The sequence below is a fragment of the Vigna radiata genome, chromosome 7 (genome assembly GCF_000741045.1).
Source record: "Vigna radiata var. radiata cultivar VC1973A chromosome 7, Vradiata_ver6, whole genome shotgun sequence".
In the NCBI taxonomy this organism is placed as follows: domain Eukaryota; kingdom Viridiplantae; phylum Streptophyta; class Magnoliopsida; order Fabales; family Fabaceae; genus Vigna; species Vigna radiata.
The window spans coordinates 29,749,682-29,772,187 of NC_028357.1; the positions used below are offsets into that span (position 1 = coordinate 29,749,682).

The 22,506-nt window shown below is 31.5% G+C and overlaps 2 protein-coding genes across 5 annotated transcripts; one reads left to right on the top strand and one right to left on the bottom strand.

Moving 5' to 3' along the window:
• The first annotated feature begins 489 nt into the window (after window positions 1–489).
• LOC106765533 (ribose-phosphate pyrophosphokinase 1) lies at window positions 490–4,707 on the top strand. The gene is made up of 8 exons (XM_014650197.2): window positions 490–786; window positions 879–1,052; window positions 1,572–1,820; window positions 2,349–2,492; window positions 2,570–2,737; window positions 3,248–3,317; window positions 3,976–4,057; window positions 4,462–4,707. Exons 1-8 carry the CDS (start codon window positions 628–630, stop codon window positions 4,640–4,642), a joined length of 1,227 nt encoding a protein of 408 aa, XP_014505683.1. The 5' UTR covers window positions 490–627; the 3' UTR covers window positions 4,643–4,707.
• Window positions 4,708–11,807: 7,100 nt separating this feature from the next.
• On the bottom strand, window positions 11,808–16,812 carry LOC106768887 (type I inositol polyphosphate 5-phosphatase 2). 4 transcript variants are annotated; one of them, XM_022783386.1, is made up of 11 exons: window positions 16,727–16,812; window positions 16,283–16,525; window positions 16,096–16,201; window positions 15,909–15,995; window positions 15,410–15,497; window positions 15,229–15,333; window positions 13,568–14,363; window positions 13,135–13,319; window positions 12,720–12,828; window positions 12,415–12,563; window positions 11,808–12,322 (listed from the first exon to the last, which is right to left on the bottom strand). In XM_022783386.1, the coding sequence occupies exons 2-11, from the start codon at window positions 16,310–16,312 to the stop codon at window positions 12,109–12,111; spliced, it is 1,869 nt and encodes a 622-aa protein (XP_022639107.1). In that variant the 5' UTR covers window positions 16,313–16,525; window positions 16,727–16,812; the 3' UTR covers window positions 11,808–12,108. The 4 variants fall into 4 exon arrangements, with proteins under 4 accessions (XP_022639107.1, XP_014509746.1, XP_022639106.1 ...); XM_014654260.2 differs by lacking the exon at window positions 16,727–16,812 and having other exon boundaries at window positions 11,808–11,966; window positions 12,071–12,322; window positions 16,283–16,627; XM_022783385.1 differs by lacking the exon at window positions 16,727–16,812 and having other exon boundaries at window positions 16,283–16,630.
• Between the last annotated feature and the right edge of the window lie 5,694 nt (window positions 16,813–22,506).

The window sequence follows — 22,506 nt, forward strand, 5'->3', positions numbered from 1 at the left end:
TTGAGACAAATATTTTGTCGCCTATAAAAATCTTTTGAAGTAAATTTAAAATGTTTCAAAAGGGTCAATAGGCTATAGCCTTCATATTATTGAAATTCCTTTAAAGCACTCTTTTAAATAAATGTTTTTTTCATCTTAAAGTACCTGAACCTAAATCTTGATTACATTCAGACTGAGTACAGTAGAATTTGAATTTAATAATTTTTTATTTAATTGTATTTATTTCCCTATTTATTAATTAATAACGAAAAGTATCTTTAACAACACTTTTTTAATAATCTCTTGACAATATATATATATAATAGTTTGATTATTTATGATTGATTCGTTTTAAATATAAATTTAAATAGATGAATAAAGTAATGAGTTGTCAAAAGGTTGTTAAAAAAGTATTGTCAAAATATCACTATTTTAATTAATATTATTTTATTCTGGTAAAACGACGTCGCGCGGTGACATCCAGCCGCGAACACATAAAAAGCCGAATCTTGTGGAAAATACGAAGACCCGCCACCACTGGTAACGAGCTCGAAATTCGCTTCGCTCTGCTCCAATCCAAACCCTCTCTTCTCTCTCCTACAGAGAAGAAGATACTCTACAAACCCTAACCCGTTGGTTACTCCGTTCATGGCAACCTCCCTCCTTCAACCTTCTTCTTCTTCTTCCACCATGACCTTCTCGTCTTCTTCCTCTTCTCTCTTCACCGGCAGTTCTCATGCTCACGCTCTTCCAACCTTAAGTTTCGTCGACAATTGCCGCGCTCGAATCCTCGCGCCTTGCAGCGTGGTAATCACAAAATCATCCGCTTTATTTTCGTTATATCATTTTTTAATTATTATTTGCTCTCGATTATGCTATTCTTCTTGTTTCAATGGCAGAAATGTGACATGTCGGATTCGTCCAATTTCCCCAACGGGAAACCGATCATTCCGGTTCTCAACGAGCGGACGCTGCCGAAATTCTTAGAATCGGCGAGGGCAGAGAAAACGGTCAGCAGAAACAGTAACCGGTTGAAATTGTTTTCTGGCACCGCCAATCCTGTACTCTCTCAGGTTATTTTCTATTTCTTTGAGTGAATGGTCTTAGTCGTTCGGGAAGATATTTCAATCCCTGAATGAAAATTAACGCGCTGAACAATCAGGTACTTTGGGACAAGTTTGATTTGACCCGATGACATGCATGCAAGTTTAAGATTTTTTTTTTTCATCATTCAACGACTGTTGACTGACGCAACAGCTTTTATAGACTTTTCTGACAATATTTGGTTTTCGATTGATTTTTTTGCTTCTGCTAATGAATTGGATTGCATGAACATTCATAGTTTGATTTATGATTCATAGGATCAATATACTTGAAAAATGATATCAGATTGTACCATGGTGTCATCTAGCGCCGTGGTATGCATCAATTCGTGGTTACAAACATGACGAGTGCTGAAAAAGTTATTTATTGAATTCAGAGTCTAGTAGCTATCTGTTGTATTGGTTGCTTGTGAGAAAATAAAGTTGGCGTTTCTATTGAACTGTCTTTTGTTGAGTTTTGTTGTCCTCTAAATGTGTTTGTTTGATCAGGAAATCGCTCGTTACATGGGCCTGGAACTTGGACAGATTTCCATCAAGCGTTTTGCTGATGGGGAAATATATGTACAGTTACAAGAGAGTGTTCGAGGTTGCAATGTATACCTTATACAGCCAACCTGCCCTCCAGCAAATGAGAATCTCATGGAGCTTAAAATAATGATTGATGCTTGTCGGAGAGCATCGGCCAAGAATATCACTGCTGTGATTCCATACTTTGGATATGCTAGAGCTGATAGAAAGGCAAGTCTTTTTGCGCGTAGTTAATTTTCCTTTACAACCAGTAGTTTTTAATTTATACGAAGGGTCTACATATGAGATTCAGTGTAGCAGACATGATTATCTGACTCATTGGTTTATTGCATTGGTACAGTTTTGTTCCCTTTCTGTAAATTTTGTGACTTTTTTTTATGTTTCTAGCTGATTCCCCCGTTCTATTTTATACTACACCTTAAACCTTCCAAGAAGCCTCAGAACCTCCTTTGGTTCCCTTATCACTTCAACCTTGAGCTAACAAACCGTTAGCTTTCTAAAGACAACCTAGAAATCAACCAAGATTCCCCTTCTTGGAAGCTTGGCATCTTATTTGTTGTGCTGTGTTTGAATGGACTTTCAATGACACCTTTGGGACCTTAAGTGGGTTTTCAGTACAATGAAATGTTATTGCTGTCTATTTTTTTTTTTTTTCAAAGTTATATTCTTGTGGTTCCCTGTTTATGCTCAATGTTATACTCAAAGCTAAGATTTTTTTTTTTTTAATTTCTTTTACAGACTCAAGGGCGTGAATCAATTGCTGCTAAACTTGTTGCAAACCTTATTACCAAAGCTGGGGCAGACCGGGTTCTTGCTTGTGACCTTCATTCAGGGCAGTCCATGGGTTACTTTGATATTCCTGTGGATCACGTTCATTGTCAAGTAAGTAAGCTTTGAATGGTTGTCGTTTCATTCGTGGCAACTTGTTTTCTAATACTATTGTTTATGATGTCCACTAGCCTGTGATTCTTGATTATCTCGCCAGCAAGACCATAAGTTCAAGTGACTTGGTGGTTGTTTCTCCCGATGTTGGTGGTGTTGCAAGAGCACGTGCTTTTGCAAAGAAATTATCTGATGCCCCTTTGGCTATTGTAGATAAAAGGCGCCATGGGCATAATGTTGCTGAGGTAATTACTGTGACAAATATCTGCATTATCGTTGACGTTCTGGATTATTTTTTTTTTTTTTGTAATTTCCATTTATGTAAGGGAGCATACTCTTAAACAAACATTATTGGGTTTTCTTTGGTATTTCATTTTCGATAATTACTTTCTTTCCAGAATTAAATCTGTCCTGTGCATCACTTTGGTTAATCAACACATGTGGCCATTGATAATGCCTTTTTGATGTGTATTAAATGGTTACATTCGCATTATCATATTTTGATTTAAATTTCATCTTATATTGTACCTAGAAGTCTATCTTCTGTGGTTGGTTGAAATGTTTGATATTTGGTTGACATGTTATTCTGCAACGGTAGCCTATCTTATTGGTATTTGCCAGAGTTCTTGTTTTTCATTGTTATGTGCCCAGAGTTTATCTATTTTTATAGTATTCTAATTATCTTCAGTGCCAAGGTAAAGTTAACAACATGGATCTCCCAAGGTATATTCATCTGTGTTATGTTTGCCCTGAAGGTGATGAACCTGATTGGTGATGTTAAAGGAAAGGTTGCAGTAATGGTGGATGATATGATCGACACTGCTGGTATGTCAATTTCCACGCCGTATTTCAAATTTGCAAAGAAATATTGCTTTTTTCTGTGTTTCTTTATTGCATATGGTGGTTACTTCTGGGTTAAAAGAGTCTATTTAAGCAAAATATTTAGCTAGATTTTTTAATTAAAATTTTATACACATTTAAGTACTAGATCGTTTATTGATATGTGTGTATTCTCTGTAATGCTACTTTATGGCTCTGACATCCTGCTTTTCTATTTTGCTTAGTGTGTTTTCATGGACTGGCTACATTTTAAGATTGAAGTCATATTATCTTAGTGAACATTTTATGAACAGATTCCAATGTTTTTTTAGCATATTTTGGTGTTTCTAAGTATTTTCATTTGCTTAACTTTGAGGAAATGCTGAATCTAGTTATAGAGGCAAGAAATTGGTTAAATAATAACTTTAATACATGATTTTACTACTGTAATTGATGGGGAAGAATTCAGTCGTATTTAGTCCATCTTGCCTGGGAGGATGGCTGATTGCTGTTTAAAAAATTTCAGCTTGCATTTCCCTCAGGAGTATTTTTGTGTTTCTTCCTTGTCGAGTAGGCAAAAATATGGTTGCATTGGTTTCTTTTTGCTATTTTCATCATTGATATCTGTTGGTATGTATCTGATTCTAATTGTTTTGGACGGAAGGGACCATTGCTAAGGGTGCGGCACTGTTACATGAAGAGGGAGCTAGGGAAGTGTATGCGTGCTGCACACACGCTGTTTTCAGGTATTGCCTTCGGTCTGCCCTACATTTTTATTCTTTGCTTTGTCTTTTTGTCTCCCTAATTAATAATTGAAGCCATGGAAGTCGAGTCTCGAGTTTACTGCCAAATCTGAAGCCATATTATTATGCCTTTTTTAGTACTTTGCTCTTCAATTATAAATGTCTTCGTTCTTTATTCTATTTATTCAATTGATCTCTAGTTGCTAATTATTGAGTAATAAATATTGCTAATCAGATTATTGGTCTTGGTTTGCCTGTCTTCATTAATAAGCTTATGGATATATTAATCTATATGCATGTCTTACTGCTGTATCTTCATCATTATGTGTTGCTTATGGTATTCGTGTTCAGTATTGTATATGAGCTAGTATTCATATCATGGTGGTTTTGTTTTATTTGGCTCGTAGCCCTCCAGCAATTGAGAGGCTGTCCAGTGGCTTATTTCAAGAGGTGATTATTACGAACACCATTCCCGTTACAGAGAAGAACTATTTCCCTCAGTTAACTATTCTTACTGTAGCAAACCTGTTGGGTGAAACTATTTGGCGTATTCATGATGACAGTTCTGTTAGTAGTATTTTTCAGTAAACAATCGTAATTGCTTTCTGCAGTTAAATTAATCAATCAATAAATGCTCTTTATTTTATACCCTTCGATCCTTTTTCTATTTCGTCTGATTTTAATTTTAGTTGTCGCCCTATATTTTCTACATTCAACTGATATTTTGGCGGGTTGCCTATCTATATTTTGGATTATCAGCACAAGTTAGCTCATGAATATTGCCCTTTTTCATGAAAAACATGAGAATTTAGATTTACATATTCTTTGCCAATAACTTCTAATTTGGCTATGAAACAGGTAAAATTAATTAACAGTTGGAAAGCTTTTAATTTATCTTTTACGAGAAATGTGACTTTTGTAGAATCATACAAAAGTGACATGATTGAGCAACTGATTTAAGTAGAACAAAGTTTCCCATACATTAGAATGAATAATCAGAAAGTTCACACCACTCTGAACCCTATACATCTAAAAAGTATAAAACATGGTCAAATTTCCTATAGTACAGCTGCAAATATTTCCAATGAACTGAGGTTTAAATTCCGATCAATTTTTAATTTTAAAAATATGTAGATTTAATGTTTTAAATAAAATGATGATTTTAGTTTAGTTTTTCAATTTTAAAATTATATGAATTTAATTTTTTAAATGAAATGACATTTGATTTGTTTTTTACATGTCATTATATATATGGCAATTATATAACTTTTTTAGTTTAGTTTCCTAATTATATGACAATCTTGATTATTTGTCATTTGTGAAGTTATAATCTCAATGAATTAAATAGTTTGTAGGTTTCATATTCGATTATTTATATTTTTTAAAATGTTTTTATTTATTGTTTATTTTTTTATATAATGTTTTATTTTCCATTTTTAAAGTCTAATAATATAAATTCTTAATTTATCAGGTAGTATAAAAAATTATATTTTTATTTCTTTTATCCTTAATTTTTATTTACGTGAAGAATTTTTGTTTTAGTTAAAATAATTTCTATTATTTTTTAAATGTCAAGATTTTTCTCATATGTTTATTATACTATCGTTGGTTATATTTTTTTTACTGTGTTATTTCTTTTAATAATGTATCAAAACATTTATTGAACACACATACGATGAATTTAGATGACTTTTTATAAACACTTTATTTAATAAAATAATTTAATGTCAGTCATAAATCTTGTTTATAAACATCTAATATGAATTAAAGTTCAAAAGATTAAAGATGCAATTTCGGTCAAGTGATGTGTTATATTTAAGTATATAAAAAAGGAACTTCATTATAATTTAGAGAAAGTAAGTAAAATGACATTTGAAATATTTTTAATGTTGAATTCTTTTTTCTTTAATTCTTTAAAAGTTTTTTTTAACTTTATCAACTCATTAATATTTGTAAAATTAATAGATATTTTGGTTGTCGTAAAATTTTATATAATTGTGTATTATTTTATATGATTTTTTTTAGTTTTATCCAATTGATTTGAAATTATACAATTAAAATATCTTTTTAAATATTTGACAAAGAAAAAACAAAAATGTGTTTTTTCCATGCTAAATATTTAATAATATCATATTTATCATATCTTTTTATATAAAAAATTAATTGATATTAAAATAATAATAAAATAATTAGTTAATATTTGAAATGGTAAGAAAGTGGGGACAAAATCACGTGGATGACTCTTGTATGCTACTTATCCATAATATAGATAAGATAAAAATTTGATACTCTCTTAGGTACGAAGATGAGTATGAATTTTTATTTTGGACGGAGATGAGATAATTAAACCGATTTTTGTATCCTCCGTTATCGCCCTAAATTAGTTGAATATGTACATGTCCATCTTTGTTTCTATATTGTGTTAAAAAAATATTATCCATACTTATACATATTAACATTTTGACCTATGCAATCATGAATTTATTAAAATAAAAAATTATTGAATATTTATAAAAATATATTTTATTATAAAAAAATTGTGATATTTATTTAAACTAATAATAACAATAATTAAAATAGTGAATAATAAAAAAAATGTGATAAGTTTTTTTATAATAATATAAATTGTTCTTAAATATTATGATTTAATACAAAAAAAAAATATGTTCAGTTTGGAACAATAATAAAGTATATGTTTTGTAACTTCCTTACATTTTTTAAATGTATATATTATTTATTTTATGGTTACCCTGGAAAGAATAAGATTTAGAAAAACTTGTATTTTTATTAATGTTTCGTATTTTATCTAGATGTAGTTTGAAAATATAAAAACAAAAATTGTTAGTTTATGTTCTTCAATTTTTTGTTCATCACTCTTCTATTAGTAAAAAAAAATTAAAAAAAGAAAAATAAATGAAAGAGTGATATGAGTTCTATGTCGAACCTGTTATACAATTAGTTCTTTAGTCTTCATTGATTTTGATGTCTGGTTTTGATCTTGAGAATAAAAATGATAGATCGTTATCACCGTCTTTGAAAAAGGATCTTACTATTCTAAGCTCGAATAGTTTATGTCCATAGTTTGTTAAGATCAAAATAAGTGTTCTTCACTTTTTTCTTAATAATCAGGATATGTGATGTTGTTTTTACTCAAATTCCTCTTATACCTTTAAAAGAAGGGGGTAAACAATGAGCTTTCAACGATATATCCCATCATAGTGACGATACAAACATTAAACTAGAACAAAAAAAGACATATAAACAAAAAAAAAAGTAACTCAAACGGTCAACAAAAAGAGAAGGCAATAACAAATAAAAAAGGACGAAGAGGAAATAAAGAACAAAATGCAAAAGATAGAGAAAGTGTGGAGCTTATGAACTCAGAAGCAGAGAAGAATCGCACACTTAAAAAGGCTTGCTCACAAAATCATAAACTCTCAAAACACTCCAAGAAAGGCTCACGATACTCAGATATCGCATGAACGCACACAACACGGTCCAACGCTTCTCTGAAAGCCAACAATTTCACTTTGTCAACAGTTTGGATCACTATTACTGGTTATAAAATTGAACATACCATTGGTTAGTTTCCTTTACTTCAAAATAACTTGTTCACATGCCATTTTTCTCCATAATTATAACATTTGTAATTTGAAGAATATTCATGCTTCTCATTCTTGTCAAATTTAAATTATCCCTTACCTTTAGACTTCATGAACCTATTGCTTTTTCTGATCACGTGACTCAAAGTTTTGTCATTTGAGTCTTCATCTTCTTTAGGGATTTTGCACCTTTCAACTTCAAATTTGAAATTTAAGTTATTTTTCTTTCCTTGGTCTTCTTCTTCATTCAGTCACCCAAATTCAAGTTCATGTTTTCTTAACTCACCAAACAATGCCACCATAGACATGGTCGCATGGTTTTGTGGCTCCGTTATTATAATCGCTTTAGATTGCCAATATCTGTTCAAAGATTTCAAAGTTTTTATATTAATTTTATTAGTATCAAAATTTTTACCTAACCCAAAGAGATGATTGACAATATGTGTGAAGCGCTTTTGCACGTCATAGATGATGTCTCTTTGTTACATTTTAAAAATTTTGTATTCTTGTATCAAGGAGTTTTTTCGTGCACGCTTCTCGTCATTTGTGCCTTTACGTGTCCTTATTAACACCTCCCACATTTCTTAAGCGCTTTTATAGATAAAAATCATGTAAAACTCATCTAGAGTTAAAGCAAATGAAATAATATTTCTAGTTCTAACATCATATTGATATTTTTTTATTTTCCTTAGCAGTCCAGTAAGGATAAGGCTTTGGTTCCTACATGTTATTTACAATAATAATAGGTAGATATGGTTCGTTTAAAATAGCATCCCAAATACCTCTATCAATGAATTCCATAAAGATTTGCATTCTAACTTTTCAAAATGGATAATTTTCACCTATAAAAGAGAAGGTCTATTTCTAGACGCACATTCTACAAAGGTTTTTTTTATACTAGTTCGATTCAAAAGACCCTACGTCTAATTGTTAATATCTCTAAAGAGAGACTAACCAATAAAAATAACTGACAACTTATAATCACAAAGAACAAACTTAAGGTTAGAAATCACCTCCTTTGATACACAAAAGATGAACAATATCTCCTTTGACACACAAAGGATGAACACTTTTCATAGCAATAACAACAACACTTAATCACTTAGACACACTCAGTGAAAGTTCTCGTTCTACCCACATTAACTTCTTCAAAGCTCCATTTTTCTCAAAAACTAAGAGTTTTAGCACACAACTCTTAAACCTTTAAGTGAAAAGTTCTATTTTAAAATTAAGTTCAGGTAAAATATGTACATATCTTTATTTTGAAAATCAAGTTAAAAAACTGAAAAGTTTATTCACAAATGCCACTAACATAAGTGGTAAACAATTATTTTATAAACTATTTCAAGAATTATTTTTTCACTGTAATAATCGATTATCAACTGTGACAATTGATTATTCCATAGACTTTTAGGATAATCTAAAACTAATTGGGATAATCGATTGTTACAAAGGTTTTTATGAAAAATAAAACTTTTCTTGAGTGATTTGATATGATTCTTGATCTAATAATATAAATAAAATACACAAATTAGAATATTGAAACAACTAAATTCTAAAATATTCATGTATCTTTTGAATTCAAACATTTTTTAAATCTTTAATACTTCTAAATGAGTTGTCATAATAAAAAACTTTATTTGAAACAAGATATCGATCTTCTTTTACTAACAATATAAAAAATTGTTAGAAAAGTTAACAAAACAACAATAATAAAGTAATAGTATTTAAAATTAAATCAAATTTATTTATGTTTTATTATAATCATTTTACTTACTAATTATTATAAAATATATTGTTCATAATAAAGAGAAGAAAAAAAGAAAAACTAGAATAAGAGACAATAAAAACTAATTCTGCGTGTCATAATATTGAAAAAAATTATATTTATAGATAAAAAAAAGAAGCTTATCAAATTAATAAATCAACAAAAATTAAATATATTTTTAATTCTAAACTTTAATACAGAATTAAATTTCATCTTTTGTTTGAAACTTTAGTACAATTTGATATTCAAAATTTAGAAAGTAAATAGTCCTTCAAACTAAATTAGGTGTTTTAAATATCTTTTAATATCATTGGATTAAAAAAAATCACATATATTATTTTTTAAGTTAGGAGTTCAAAATATATTCAAGTTTTAAATAAGAACGAATTAAAAACATATTTCACCAAAAATACTAAACTCTAAATTTGACTATTTTAGTTTCTCTTTTAAACCTTAAAACTCAACTTTATTTTATATCTATCCTGTTTAGTAAAATTCCTTTTCTTAACCAATCACTCAAATCAACATTAAGCCTTCTTTATATCAGCTCATAACACCATTTCACAATTTCCCTATTTATTAGTCATGTAGCAATCAAATTCACTTACTCCACATTTCCAAATTTTCAGCATAACAATACTCCAACCAAAACAGATCATGCATGCATAATTTCATTTCTTCAAAACAGCACTTTATTTTATAAAAACTCTAATTCAAAGAACAAGAATCAAGATCCAACGAATTAAAAACATATTTAACTCAATTAATAATATTTATTAATATTGGTAAAATATATTTTTATCAAATTATTCACTTTCGTGTTATTAATTTTATTTTGCTATAATTCATTTTTATTACATTTTATTTTATGATTGTTCCCCAACGGTATTCTGAAAAGATTTAAACATCCTTCACCATTTCACCGCCATTTCCATTACCACCGCTGCCACAGAAATAATAAGAGAAGGAGAACACTGCGTAGGAAGAAGAGAAACATATTCCATGTGTTGCTTAAAGCTTTTTTAGAAATACATTTCATATATTTGTATTCCAGAAAACACATTTCAGAAGATATGTCATGAGTTCCTAAAAGTTTTTTTGGAAAATTCCATTTTGGAGAATTTATTCCCGAACAAATTTTATACATTTCAAAAATTATGTTTCCAAAGTTTAAAACAATTTGTAAATACTTACGAAATATGTTATCCAGAAGTGATTATTTCGAAAGTTTTTGGGGTGCGCAAAGAACTTTACGGGGTGCAGAAAGTAAAAGTTATGTATTTAATTCTTATGGGCCTACAAAGAGCCGGCAAATCTACCCGACCCAACCGGGGCATCTAGCTGTGCGGAACCCTAGTCGTGCCTAAAATGATAAAACCCTAAATTGCATCTATAAATCATCGCCATTTTCGTTTCGTCTCCAAGATCTCACTGCTGTGAAGAATTTCAGTTTCACTTCCGTTCTCGTTTTCTGCATGATTGTCGTTCTATTTCATTCTTCTTTTTATCTAGATGTATTTCGTTGTGTTTTAACCAGTTCCGTTCCCGTATTCTGTGGTGTTCTTTTCTCCGGAAAATTCTTCTGCCAATTTCTTATGTATGTTGTAAAGTGCTGAGTCTGTGATGAAGATGTAACAGTGCTAGAGGCGACACTCTTTGTGTTCGTTGATGACGGCGCAATTATCCTCTAAGAAGTTCTGAGCTCAACATTCGACCTTTTTAATCTATCTGCGTTACTGTTTAATTGTTTGTCAATGATATATGGTTTAAATCTCCTCTGTTTATATTTAGTTGATTAGTGATGTGAGTTTAGTATAGAGGGAAAAAAAGGTATGCGAAGTGATGATAGCAATTCATTCGTCTGTCAATCCGCTGATACTGCGTGATGTTTATATGAATCCCGACAGGTTCTGATCGCTGTCTTCATTCCCTCTTTCAAAATTCTCAACATTTTCTATTTCTATATCTTTTTTAGGTATTTTTTTTCATTGTGCTGTATGAATTTGAGTGTTTTCGTTTTGACTGCTCTTCAAAATTGAAATTGGAAATGGGCATGTGATGAATCTCATCGTTAAATGGGTAATTTGCGTCTGAATTTTTCATTGATGCTATATCACCTTGGAGAACTGATGCTCAATGTTGTAACCTCTTAACATGATTGAATATTATGCTTTTATATTTCTGTTTGATTAATGATAACTCTCTTGTATGAACTTAATTCTTTTTTAGATTATTTGAATCTCTAGGAGCGGTATTTGAGGAAGAAAACCGGTTATTAACTTCCTCTTTAGGTATTAACTCACTTGTTTTGTGGATTATTTTAATCTCTGGGTGTAAAAATTTGAGGAAGAAAACTGGTTATCTACTTTCTGAGTTTTGTTTGTTTTTATTACGAAACAGATAGTTGTTATTACGGCACTTGGGGATCAAAATTGTACAGAGAAAGGAATAAAGAAACCTGTTATACATTCTAATACAAAACATATCCTAGAAGTGTGCCTATATACAATTGTTTTTCTTTATCTGCCTTGTATTCTTCCATCTGTGGAGGAGAGATAGTGATATCAATAAATAATAATTTTGCAAATTTAGTTTATCAAATATTCTAGATTATAGAAGAGAAAGAAAATGGAAGTGTAAATTTACCGTTAATTTGTTTTTTATATCCAAATAGTTGTGGATATCTAGTATGACCACTCTCCATCATCTTTAAGGAAAACTTCAGGGTGTACTGCTGAGCTTGTGAAATTGAGGGCTCGTTGTAATTTTCGTTGATCAAATACTTCAACGTCAATGGAGAATATTGAACTAACTGGTCGGTGATCCGAGAGTTTATTTTCTGTACGCTTATATTCAAGTTGCTTTATTCCTTTTCCCAACCACAGTATACGATCACACCTGTATATAATCTTACCAAGGATCAAATACTGGATTTACCTTAATATAAGCATATTCATTAAAACACAACATATTCAAACGTATTCATTTACCAGGCTGGGGATCTCTTCTTTTCCCCTTCCTTTAGGTTCGCACCAATATATATGTCAGAATTAAATTCATACTTGTAAGTGGGTGGGAAGTTTATCAGCCCCTCTTTCCATCCATCGAACACATGCCCACTACGTAATTCATTTGTTAACTGCTATTCAATTGAACCAATTAGAAACTCCTTGATAAATTATAATGCGGGAATGTGCAAATGAATCAAGTTGGGTGATAACAAATTACTTTTACATCTCTATGTCTAGATTTTTTAGGATGGAAATTTATAGTCTAGTTGTTTAACAATTCTCACCTGATCGTAATTCATCAGTTCATCCCATTTCCTTAGGGCTACCAGCTTTCGAACCTCCTCATCCATCATATTGATACGATAATTTAAATCCCCAAACCAGAAAATTTGACTGTTGGCATGGACAAACCCACTAATGAATCGAAGAAGTTCGTAACAACATCACTAAATATATATTGCATATATATCACCGTTTCAGTCAAATACTCATTTTTTTGGCTATAAGTTTCTTCATTTCATTGTAGCAATTTCCATTCAAACAATGTTTTTTTTTTTGTTGATATTGAATTTTATAAATATATCCAGCTTAATATTAAACACAATCAAATTGTTCAGCTTTTAATTATCACACACCTTTCTAGCAGCATTTTTATTGTCTGTTTGTAAAGGACAATTTTCAAGGTAAAGTAAAACTTACTCGTGAGATGGGATTGTTTGTGGCTGATCTGTATCAAAGACAGAGGAGAAACGAGTGCGGCGAAGAATTTCATGAACATCCGAGTTTCGTCTTATTTCTGCACCATCCTTCTGGCCAGAAGTCAAATGCGAACAAACAAAGCACAAACGTGACTGAAAGAGAGACATACTAACTGAAACAGACCCCTGCATCAGACATAGTTTGTTATCACTCACATTCACAAAGGTTAAATGAAGTTGTTCTAACATTAAATGTTCCAGTAAGTTGAGTTTTCTTGTGCTCTACGCATAACAATGCATATAGCTTGCCACCGATCACATTGCAACACAACATGTCTCACCTTTGTAGTCTTATGTGGGCAGAGGTGCAATGTGATCAGTGTACATACTTGTTGCAGTGAGATTGTTATGTAATGATGTCAAATTCATATTACCTTGTTTCCCATGTAGCCCATGAGACCAACTCCAACTGGAGAAACTTTCAAGTTGTTAATGTGCTTTCTTAACCTCCTCTGCACCCAAATAGACACGTATATTCCTACCATCTGCTTGCTGACGATTCGGACATACTTACGATGTGATTTCACGGCACCTATTCCATTATCTTCGTTGTCATTTGGCAATTCAAGAAAAGCATCATCTTCCTCATCAGATAACTCGTCAAGGCTATCGATTACTTCCTCAGGCATCACTTGCTGTTCTTTCCATAACAAGCCCAAATTTCCCGAACTATGGTGTGTCCGTTTCATTACACTGCCATATTTTGAAGCCTTCTCTGTCTGGTTAAAGCCAATTCTGTCTGAGCTCCACACTCTGCGCAATTTTGAACTGGAATCAGTATCTGGGACTGAATCTAGAGGACGCTCAGGCCAGTAAAGTATGGTCTGAGGATCAATGTCTTTGATTTTCCTAAACTGTAAATTCCTTCCTATACCGAATTTGCTTTTCACTTCCTCTTGTTGTAGCTCAACTTTGTTAAAACTTCCCATGTACTCCTCATTCATTGTGTCTAGTGGATTAACATCTATACTGTCTGCTAGAACATCGGCAGAAGCAGAAGCAGAAGCTCTTAGAACAGGAGACGAAGGGGCACTGTAGCTTTTTGGCTTGCTTTCAGGTTCAGAAGATTTGTTTAGAGTTCTTCTAATGATTGCTTCCCAATTCCGGATGGGTGTATTATCCTCTGCCCCAAGAACATTTCCAGCATTCAAGGGGACTACCTCTTGGAAACTGTTGAAAATCAATCATACAGAAGCTATCAGAAGACCACTTTTAGAAACACCCTAAAGAAGCAGAAATGGACCTCTCATGTGAGTTGAATTTTAACTTTACCGGGTCACAGAAATTTCTTCTAACAGTACTACTAATATACTTTTTAATACAAACTTTTTTATTATTTAGAATTTATTCAAAAACTACAAAATTGTGAATGAAGTTCATCTCATCTATTATAACAGAGGAATATTTATTGTTTATATTGTTAAAATTAGTTGCTTCCACCCAGATCTTGTTCCATCACTCTTCACCTTACGTTACGTGAATTAAACGCATCGTTGGATTTCAAAAATGGAAAGGCCATCTGACAACCATTTCATAAATAATGTATTAAAATCTCACTTAAAACCTGCTGTAAATAAACCTAGGGGAATGAACTTAAATTTAACCAAAAGGTATTGCTTTCTAAGAACATGATATCTTTCATTGTCACTGTTTTGGAGATTAACAGGCGTTTCCATCTAAAAACACTTAACTCTTGGTGAATCAGATCACTAGGCTATTGTCGTCGGAAAGGCAGGGTATACCAATGAATCGCATATTGCATCGATTAATCCTTTTTTGTGGACTAATCAATACAAAAATTCAGCAGATCACGCTCAAATCAAACAGATAGAACACATATATAGGAGGAAACGAGTGACATTGGTGTACTTAACAAAAGATAACTCCATGAAATTTATCGAAAGAAAAGAAAAAGTCTAAATAGTTCTGTCTAAAATCTGGTGAATGATCCAAATATTTGTCAATATGTTGGAGAAGAAAACATAGGACAAGGTAGATATAATTAAAGCATTAGGAAACTGGAGAAACTACTTACCCAATAATGTAAATATCTGCTGGCTCATTGGTGCAAAGCCAGTCCTCAATTTCAAGATCCTTACATGGAAGTCTTCCAGCAACATTCCAGGTGCCAATCGTTACCCTGCAAAATAACCGATTTATCATTCCTTTCGTTAATATCATTAAATTAGTTATACATAACTTGATTAACACCAGACCTCACTTCCTTTGTATTTATGTATTGAACACGGAGAGTTTCTGATTTCCCTCTTCTATGCCTGGCGTTATAGCCCTTACAAGACGCATCTGAATTACAAAATCAAATCAAGCACGATGGTGATTTTAACACTTTCAACTCAATCTGGTGTAGAAAACAGTCAATCATTTGAAGTTTGCAAAAGTAGACTAGTCTAGCTGGTTTAAAAAAAATTGATTTCATATACTCTTTTGGTAGTAACACATTTGGAATTTGGTTCAGATTTCCTTTTGTTTTTTCTGATGCATGCTTTCACCATAAAACATCTATCTATATGTAATTTGTAATCTGGCATGTTTAATTTGAAAACAAAAATACTCTGTTTAGATTCTAGATTTGAAAACAACCGCTCCTATAACTGATTTTTCAACCAGAGCAAGAAATGACAGAAGGTGTGTTAAAGCTGAGAGCACATATTCTTCTTTAAAGCACCATAGTAATGTAAAGGAATAAAGTATTGCCTGATGTTTGACTTGGGAATAATATGGATGGTGTTCTAAGTGGATTATCTTCACGCACACCCATTCTTGAGTCTTTAAGAGAGCAAACTGAATGAAATTGAAAGAACAAAGAAGGGAAACAAGAAATGAAAAGAGAAGAAGATCAAGCTAAACAGCAAAAAGGAATATAGTATAGTCTAAAGCATACCATCATCTTCACTCTCAGTTTCAGTGTCCACTTCATCCTCACTAAAATCATACACCTTCGGCTTTATGTTTAACCATTTCTTCATGACAAGAGAGGGCCAAAAGGCCTGCCGCAATGAGACAAAGTTAGAAGTTTCTAAGAAGCATATTTATCCTTAAACAGCAGTCAGAGGCACGTTGAAGCTTACCTCTGAGCGTCTTCCTCTCCTTGTTTTCATTGCCTCAGGTCAAAGTACTATAACTGAACCAAAGAAGCACTTGTTTGTGTAGTGTGCAAGATTTTCAGAGCATGGCTCTTAAATATGGAAACAGTCACTGACATGCTTTGGGCACTATTTTGCAGCCAACATTTAAATAAGAGGACTTCTCAGATTGAAGGAATTAACAAAACAAAGTTGGAGTATTTTGAGTGCTCAATAGAAGAGAGTTCCCTATAGAGCCAAAAAGAAAAAGACAGAAAATGCGTGACCATATAGCATTATAGCTAGATATCCACAACCACAACTTGCAGAAGGAGAAAAGAAAACAAAGAATAATAACAATAATAATACTGGTCCTAACACCACTTCTTAATTGTCTCATAATAAAACTCAGGAAAAGAAAGTCCTACTAATTGAAATTTCAGGAGATACCTAAATGAAAATCAAAATAACACCAAACGTCACTTTCAAGAGGAGGTACATACAGAACAGCTAACTATACTTTTGCTGTAACACTTCTCTATACCAGTATTTTCCCCCATATTCAAATAATTATGAATATAAATATAATTTCTATATGAAAAACAAATCATGGAGCCAGCATAAACAAATACAAATTCTGGGCCAACAGTATTCATAAGAAAATATCTGAGTAAACTTATGTGTATTTTATATTATGTTTCATATTCCATTAAGCAACTAGCTAACAGCAAAATCTAGCCCAATCCATTGAAAATTCCAAATGGTTCTTTGTTTATTATTGTTAGAACAATAATGCGCATACCTATATATATGTTACTACTACTGCTACTATACGTGCAGGTTTAGCAGTGCCACTAGTGAAGAAATTAATACATCAGCAAATACCAAAACTGATGACGACAGAGAACCAAAAGCAAGGATGCATACAAATAAAGGGTACAATCAGAGCCAAAATCTACTAATGACCCCACAAAAGAGGAAGGTTCTTTTAAACAAGGAAGGATCTAATAAACAAAACCAGATTTGTTATTTTATCTAATTCATGCTCAGCTCAAATAGGTGTGAAACTGATTAGGATTCATTATGGTAAGCTACAGTCGCCCATATTGTCTTCTCTATCATTTTCATTGCTGCTACTGTTATTATTATTTATTATTATTTTCTCTGCCATGCAAAAACAGGTTAGGAAATTGACACCTTTGCATAAAAAAACCGGAAAAGAAAATTGACTATGACAAAGTGAAAGATGGAATGTGAGGGAGGGAGTGATGAGAGCATGGATGAGGTAGGGCCAGCGCACTATATGTGAAGAAGATAAACAGTTCAGTTCTGAACTGTGAAAGCATGCATTTAATCATATTTTATGTCAATTTGATGAGCAAGTTGGTGGGGAATAACAGATTCACGAGAACCTTCATCTCTCACTCGCAGGTTAGTTACACCTTTCATTAACTGATAACCTAAAATAATGTTAACATAAACTTTTGCTCAACAATGGAGTTCACCATGAAAAAGAAGCAATTTTCTTACTATGGGCATGTGAAGATGTCAAACAACTCTTTCTCTCTTTCTCTCACTCTCTCAGTATATGTATATATTATCCTATTGGTAGACATGAATAGGAAGCTAAGGGGAGGATTTATGACAACTTAATAAAGTGTAAGAACACGTGAATGATTTCTTAATAATGTAATTTGATTGAATCCAATCATTAAGGGAATTTTTTTTATCTCGGAGTAGGATAGGGGACTATATATGGCTGTCTTACAAAAAGGATATAGAGCTTTGTCAAAATTTGAAATAAACAAGTTAATGGTATTTTTTTATTTGAAAACTGTTAAGTATAGTATTGTGTTAAAAAAGTTTGACAAAATTGTTAAACTAATATAAATGACATAAAAACATGTTTTTATGAATATAAATATATTGTAAGAAGACTTATAATTTTTATTAGTTTTTTAATTTTTTTACATTTAAAAATGTAATATCTATTACAAATGGGTGTTGCTCCCTCCACCTCCCCAAGTGGGTCCTGCACCTCCCCACTATTTTAATTTATTTCAAAAATATTTTACATCTCTCATTATTTTCTTTTATTCCAAAAATACCCTACACTTCCTCACTATCCATAACAATCTTTATCTTTCTCTCTCTACATTAATGGAGCATTTACATGGTTCAGATGTGAATTTGTAATATACTACAAAATATAAAATTCAAAAGAAACTTCAATATTATTACTTCTACTATTTCCATTTTATAAAATTAAAAGTTAGATGCAACTACAAAATAATAAACATAATAATATTAATAATAAATAATGATATATTATTATTATTATTATATACTAATTTTATAATGACGAAAGAACTAAAAAAATTCTAAATCTTTAAATTTTTTTTTTTATATTTTAAGTATTTAATAATATTTTTATATTATTTATCTAATAAATTAAATATTTTATTCAAGTTATTTGAGTCAAACATGTCGGTGAGTTAAAATATAATGTAATGTGAAAAATTATAGATATTATATATAGAAAAAACACACACATATATATAAACATTTTTCTAGAAATTTAGAACAAAATTTTACCAGTAATTTGAAAAGAAAAAAATATATTCAACGGCAAAAAAATAAGGTTGAATCAAACTTATTTAAGAAAATATATCACAAGTTCAAATTTGAGTCATGTAAATGCTCCATTAATGTAGAGAGAAAAAGAGAAAGATTGTTAAGGATAGTGGGGAGGTGTAAAGTATTTTTGGAATAAAAGAAAATAGTAGGAAGGTGTAAAATATTTTTGAAATAAATTAAAATAGTTGAAAGGTACAGGACCCACTTGGGGAAGTGGAGGGAGCAATGCCCTTACAAAATTAACAATGTATCAAAGGTAATTTTAATGGTAAGTTAGACAAAAAACTTAAAAAACCACTAAAAATAACCATTTTTTTTTCTTTACCATTTTTTTTTCACTACATGAGCTACATGGGCTATTACTTTTACGTTTTATACGTAATTTAAGCATGTATATTTTGTAAGTAATATTATATATATTTAAAATTAAAGATGTAATGATGAGTTAATAGATAATTGGATGATAATCGTAAGTAAAGAATAACATTTTGTTCAACCAAACCTCGTGAACTTGTGGTTTTATTTTCTTAAAAGTTAATATGAAAAAGTATCTCTGATGAGGGAATTTCTTCAACACTAGTGTAAATAAATATTAATGTACTTTTGGCTTTTTAAATAGTATGATATGTTTCAGCTTTCAAGAAAATAAGACATATAAAGACACAATAGTAATTTTTTCCAAAACTTCGATATGTTCTACTATAAAGGAATCAAAGCCATAGATATGTTCTACTTCGATTTCCCAACAATTAAGGCAAAAAGATATGCGAAATTTTTAAGTATACATCATTAACTGCTTTGAATAGAAGAAATAATATATTTTGTCCCTTATATTACAATAATGTGGTTTGTTGACTAGTAATTATAGTAAGTTATTTTAAACTATGACAATGAACTTATTTTTAATTCAAGAATCATCAGTAGCTATTTGTGTTTTTCATGAAGGACACACTGGTGCAGAAACGCTATTTAACGTCGGTTAATTTGGACTTTTAACGTCACTTTCACAACCGACGTCTATACGGATGACGTCTATAGGACGTTGCAATTCCTCTGAACCAACGCCTATATAGACGTCAGTTAACGATATCGACCGACGTCTATATAGATGTCTGCTTATACTCACACCGACGTCTAATTACTCTATATAGACGTACACCTATGCTTAAACCGACGTCAACATGAATATATAGAAGTTGTAAATGACACTAACCGACGTCTATGTTTCTTATAGACGTCGGACCATGCACTAACCGATGTCTAACAAAGGCGTTGTGTTTTAGTGCAGTTTTGATCCAGACTTTCGATAGCATAGTGCAACACTCTCCTCTCGCTAGTTTTCCCACACAAAAAAGCTTGCGTCTTTTGAATCTTCTATGACATTTCAACCCAAAACCGAACCTGGGTCCATGACTACTTCCCATTATTCAACCGCAAAAGAAAAAAATTACGGTGACACGAGAACTAGACAAGGACCCAAGTTCCATTTTGGGTCGAGAAGCCATAGAAAACTCAAAAGATCGTCACTCTTCTTGTGAGGAAACCAGCAAAGGGAGAATGTTACACCATGTTACCCAAAGAAAGGATCAAAACTGCACTAAAACACAACACAAAGAAAGCCAAATTTTAATCAGTTGAACGACAAGATAATCGATAAAAAACTAAAGAAAGGTAAAGCATAAAAAAAAATCACGCACCTGAGATGCAAGTGAGAAAAAGGAGAGGACGAAGACAATGACGTTATGAGAAACCACAATGCAATGCCGCAAGAGATAAAAAGTAGAGGTGCACAAGCGAGTAAAAGAAGAGGAGAAGCAGAGAAAAAGGAGAAGAGATGAAGACACGATCAGAAACTGAATGACGATAAAAGTCTGCGGTCTATTTAAAATGAAATGGGGCGTCGGTTGCTCCAGAAATCGACGTCTATAGACGTCGGTGTTTCAGGGATTCGACGTCTATTCTACGTCAAAGAAGCTGAAAAGATTGACGGTTGATTTCCTGTCAGGTTAGTCCACGTCGGTGCCCCTCCCAGCCGACATCTAAATTGAAGAATTTTTGTCTTCCCGCCTTCCAGACAGGCCTTAGACGTCGCCGTTTGACTATCTGACGTCTAAGCGCCTGGGAATTAGGTGAACAACATTAATTGTAGCCCAGTCGACGTCGGGTTTTCAGGGGATCCGATGTCTATGCGATGTCTAAAGCTGAACCGATTAACGTTTGATTTCCTGTCAGTGACTTGAACGTCGGTGCCTTTTTCTAACTGACGTTGAATTGACTGTCTTATCACATACCTCAGGCAATTGGACGTCGAATAGTTGGCAGGTGCGACGTCTATGATATCATAGACGTCGCCTAACAGCGAAACCGACGTCTAGTTTTCCAATATATTTACGATAATGCCACCATGCAGTAATTGACGTCAGTTTTTCACGAAATTGACGTCTAATGGGTGACGTTAAACAGCGTTTTTGCACTAGTGACAACATTGTTGTGTTGTTTAGTTCTTCTGGGAATTTTTGGGCTGTTATGCCTCTTTTGAACACTTATGTATTTTGAGAGACTTAGAATTTCCACGTTTTAATTTTCCTGCATTTGGATTACTGTAATCCTAATTTAAATACCTTAAACACTCTTGACTGTTTTCTATTACCATCTATGATGACGTCTTAATTTATATACATGTATGCTATATAATAGGAATGTTACAATAAGGATAACATTTAACATACTTACTTATATATATTCTGGTTTATTTTGGGTGTGATAAATATAATGTGTTATTTATGTGCTGATTGTACAAATTTAATATGTAGAAAGAAACAAAAACAAAAAAAAATAAAAAAAAATCAACATTATGCTTAGTTATAAAACCAAAGCATAAAAAGATATTAGGTTTTGTTTACATTAATAATCAAAGCCTAATACCCTTTAAGAAAAAGAATATTTAAAAAAAAACTGCCTAAATTAGATTTCTATTATAATCAGAACTAAAATGTATTAAACTTTAATTTTGATGATAATTGAAGTTTAATGCCTTTTTATTTAAAAATATCATTTAATTTTAATGGTGCTAAGCTTCGATTCTGGTAACAATGGAAGTCTAATACCCATTTTAATTTAAAATTATTTAATTTTAAGAGTTCTCGACTTTAATTTTGATAAAAGATGAAGTCTAATACCATTTCTAATTTAAATTATTATTTAATTTTAATTGTATTAGACTTTGGTTTTAATTATAAGGCAAGCTTTTAAACATTTTTTTTTTTTAAAATCAGAGAGAGTTTCCAATTGGTTGCTATATGAACTAAAGCCTAATACCACAATTTTTAATTTTTATTATTCATTTATTATTTTATGTTAGGAAACAGAATTTAAATAGAGATTTTTATACTTTGATTTATAACAAAAAGAAAAAAGTAACTTTTTTTTATCTTGTCTGCATATATTTCTGTTGTAAAACTCAAACCCAATATCCAAAATAACTTATGTCAATTTTTTTCTTTTTGTACTAATGCAAATAACATATGCTACACTCTCACATATGAATATAGTAGACAAGAAACGACACATTCCATGATTTAAATTCATTGAGT

What these genes read in the sequence shown, in the direction of transcription:
- LOC106765533 (XM_014650197.2), top strand. Translation starts at nt 628, where the DNA reads ATGGCAACCTCCCTCCTTCAACCTTCTTCTTCTTCTTCCACCATGACC. An exon ending in ATGCTAGAGCTGATAGAAAG is followed by an intron (nt 1,821 to 2,348) that starts GCAAGTCTTTTT and finishes TTTCTTTTACAG; the next exon opens with ACTCAAGGGCGTGAATCAAT. An exon ending in TGGATCACGTTCATTGTCAA is followed by an intron (nt 2,493 to 2,569) that starts GTAAGTAAGCTT and finishes GATGTCCACTAG; the next exon opens with CCTGTGATTCTTGATTATCT.
- LOC106768887 (XM_022783386.1), bottom strand. Translation starts at nt 16,312, where the DNA reads ATGAAAACAAGGAGAGGAAGACGCTCAGAG. An exon ending in AACTGAGAGTGAAGATGATG is followed by an intron (nt 15,996 to 16,095) that starts GTATGCTTTAGA and finishes AATTTCATTCAG; the next exon opens with TTTGCTCTCTTAAAGACTCA. An exon ending in GCAGATATTTACATTATTGG is followed by an intron (nt 14,364 to 15,228) that starts GTAAGTAGTTTC and finishes GATTTTCAACAG; the next exon opens with TTTCCAAGAGGTAGTCCCCT.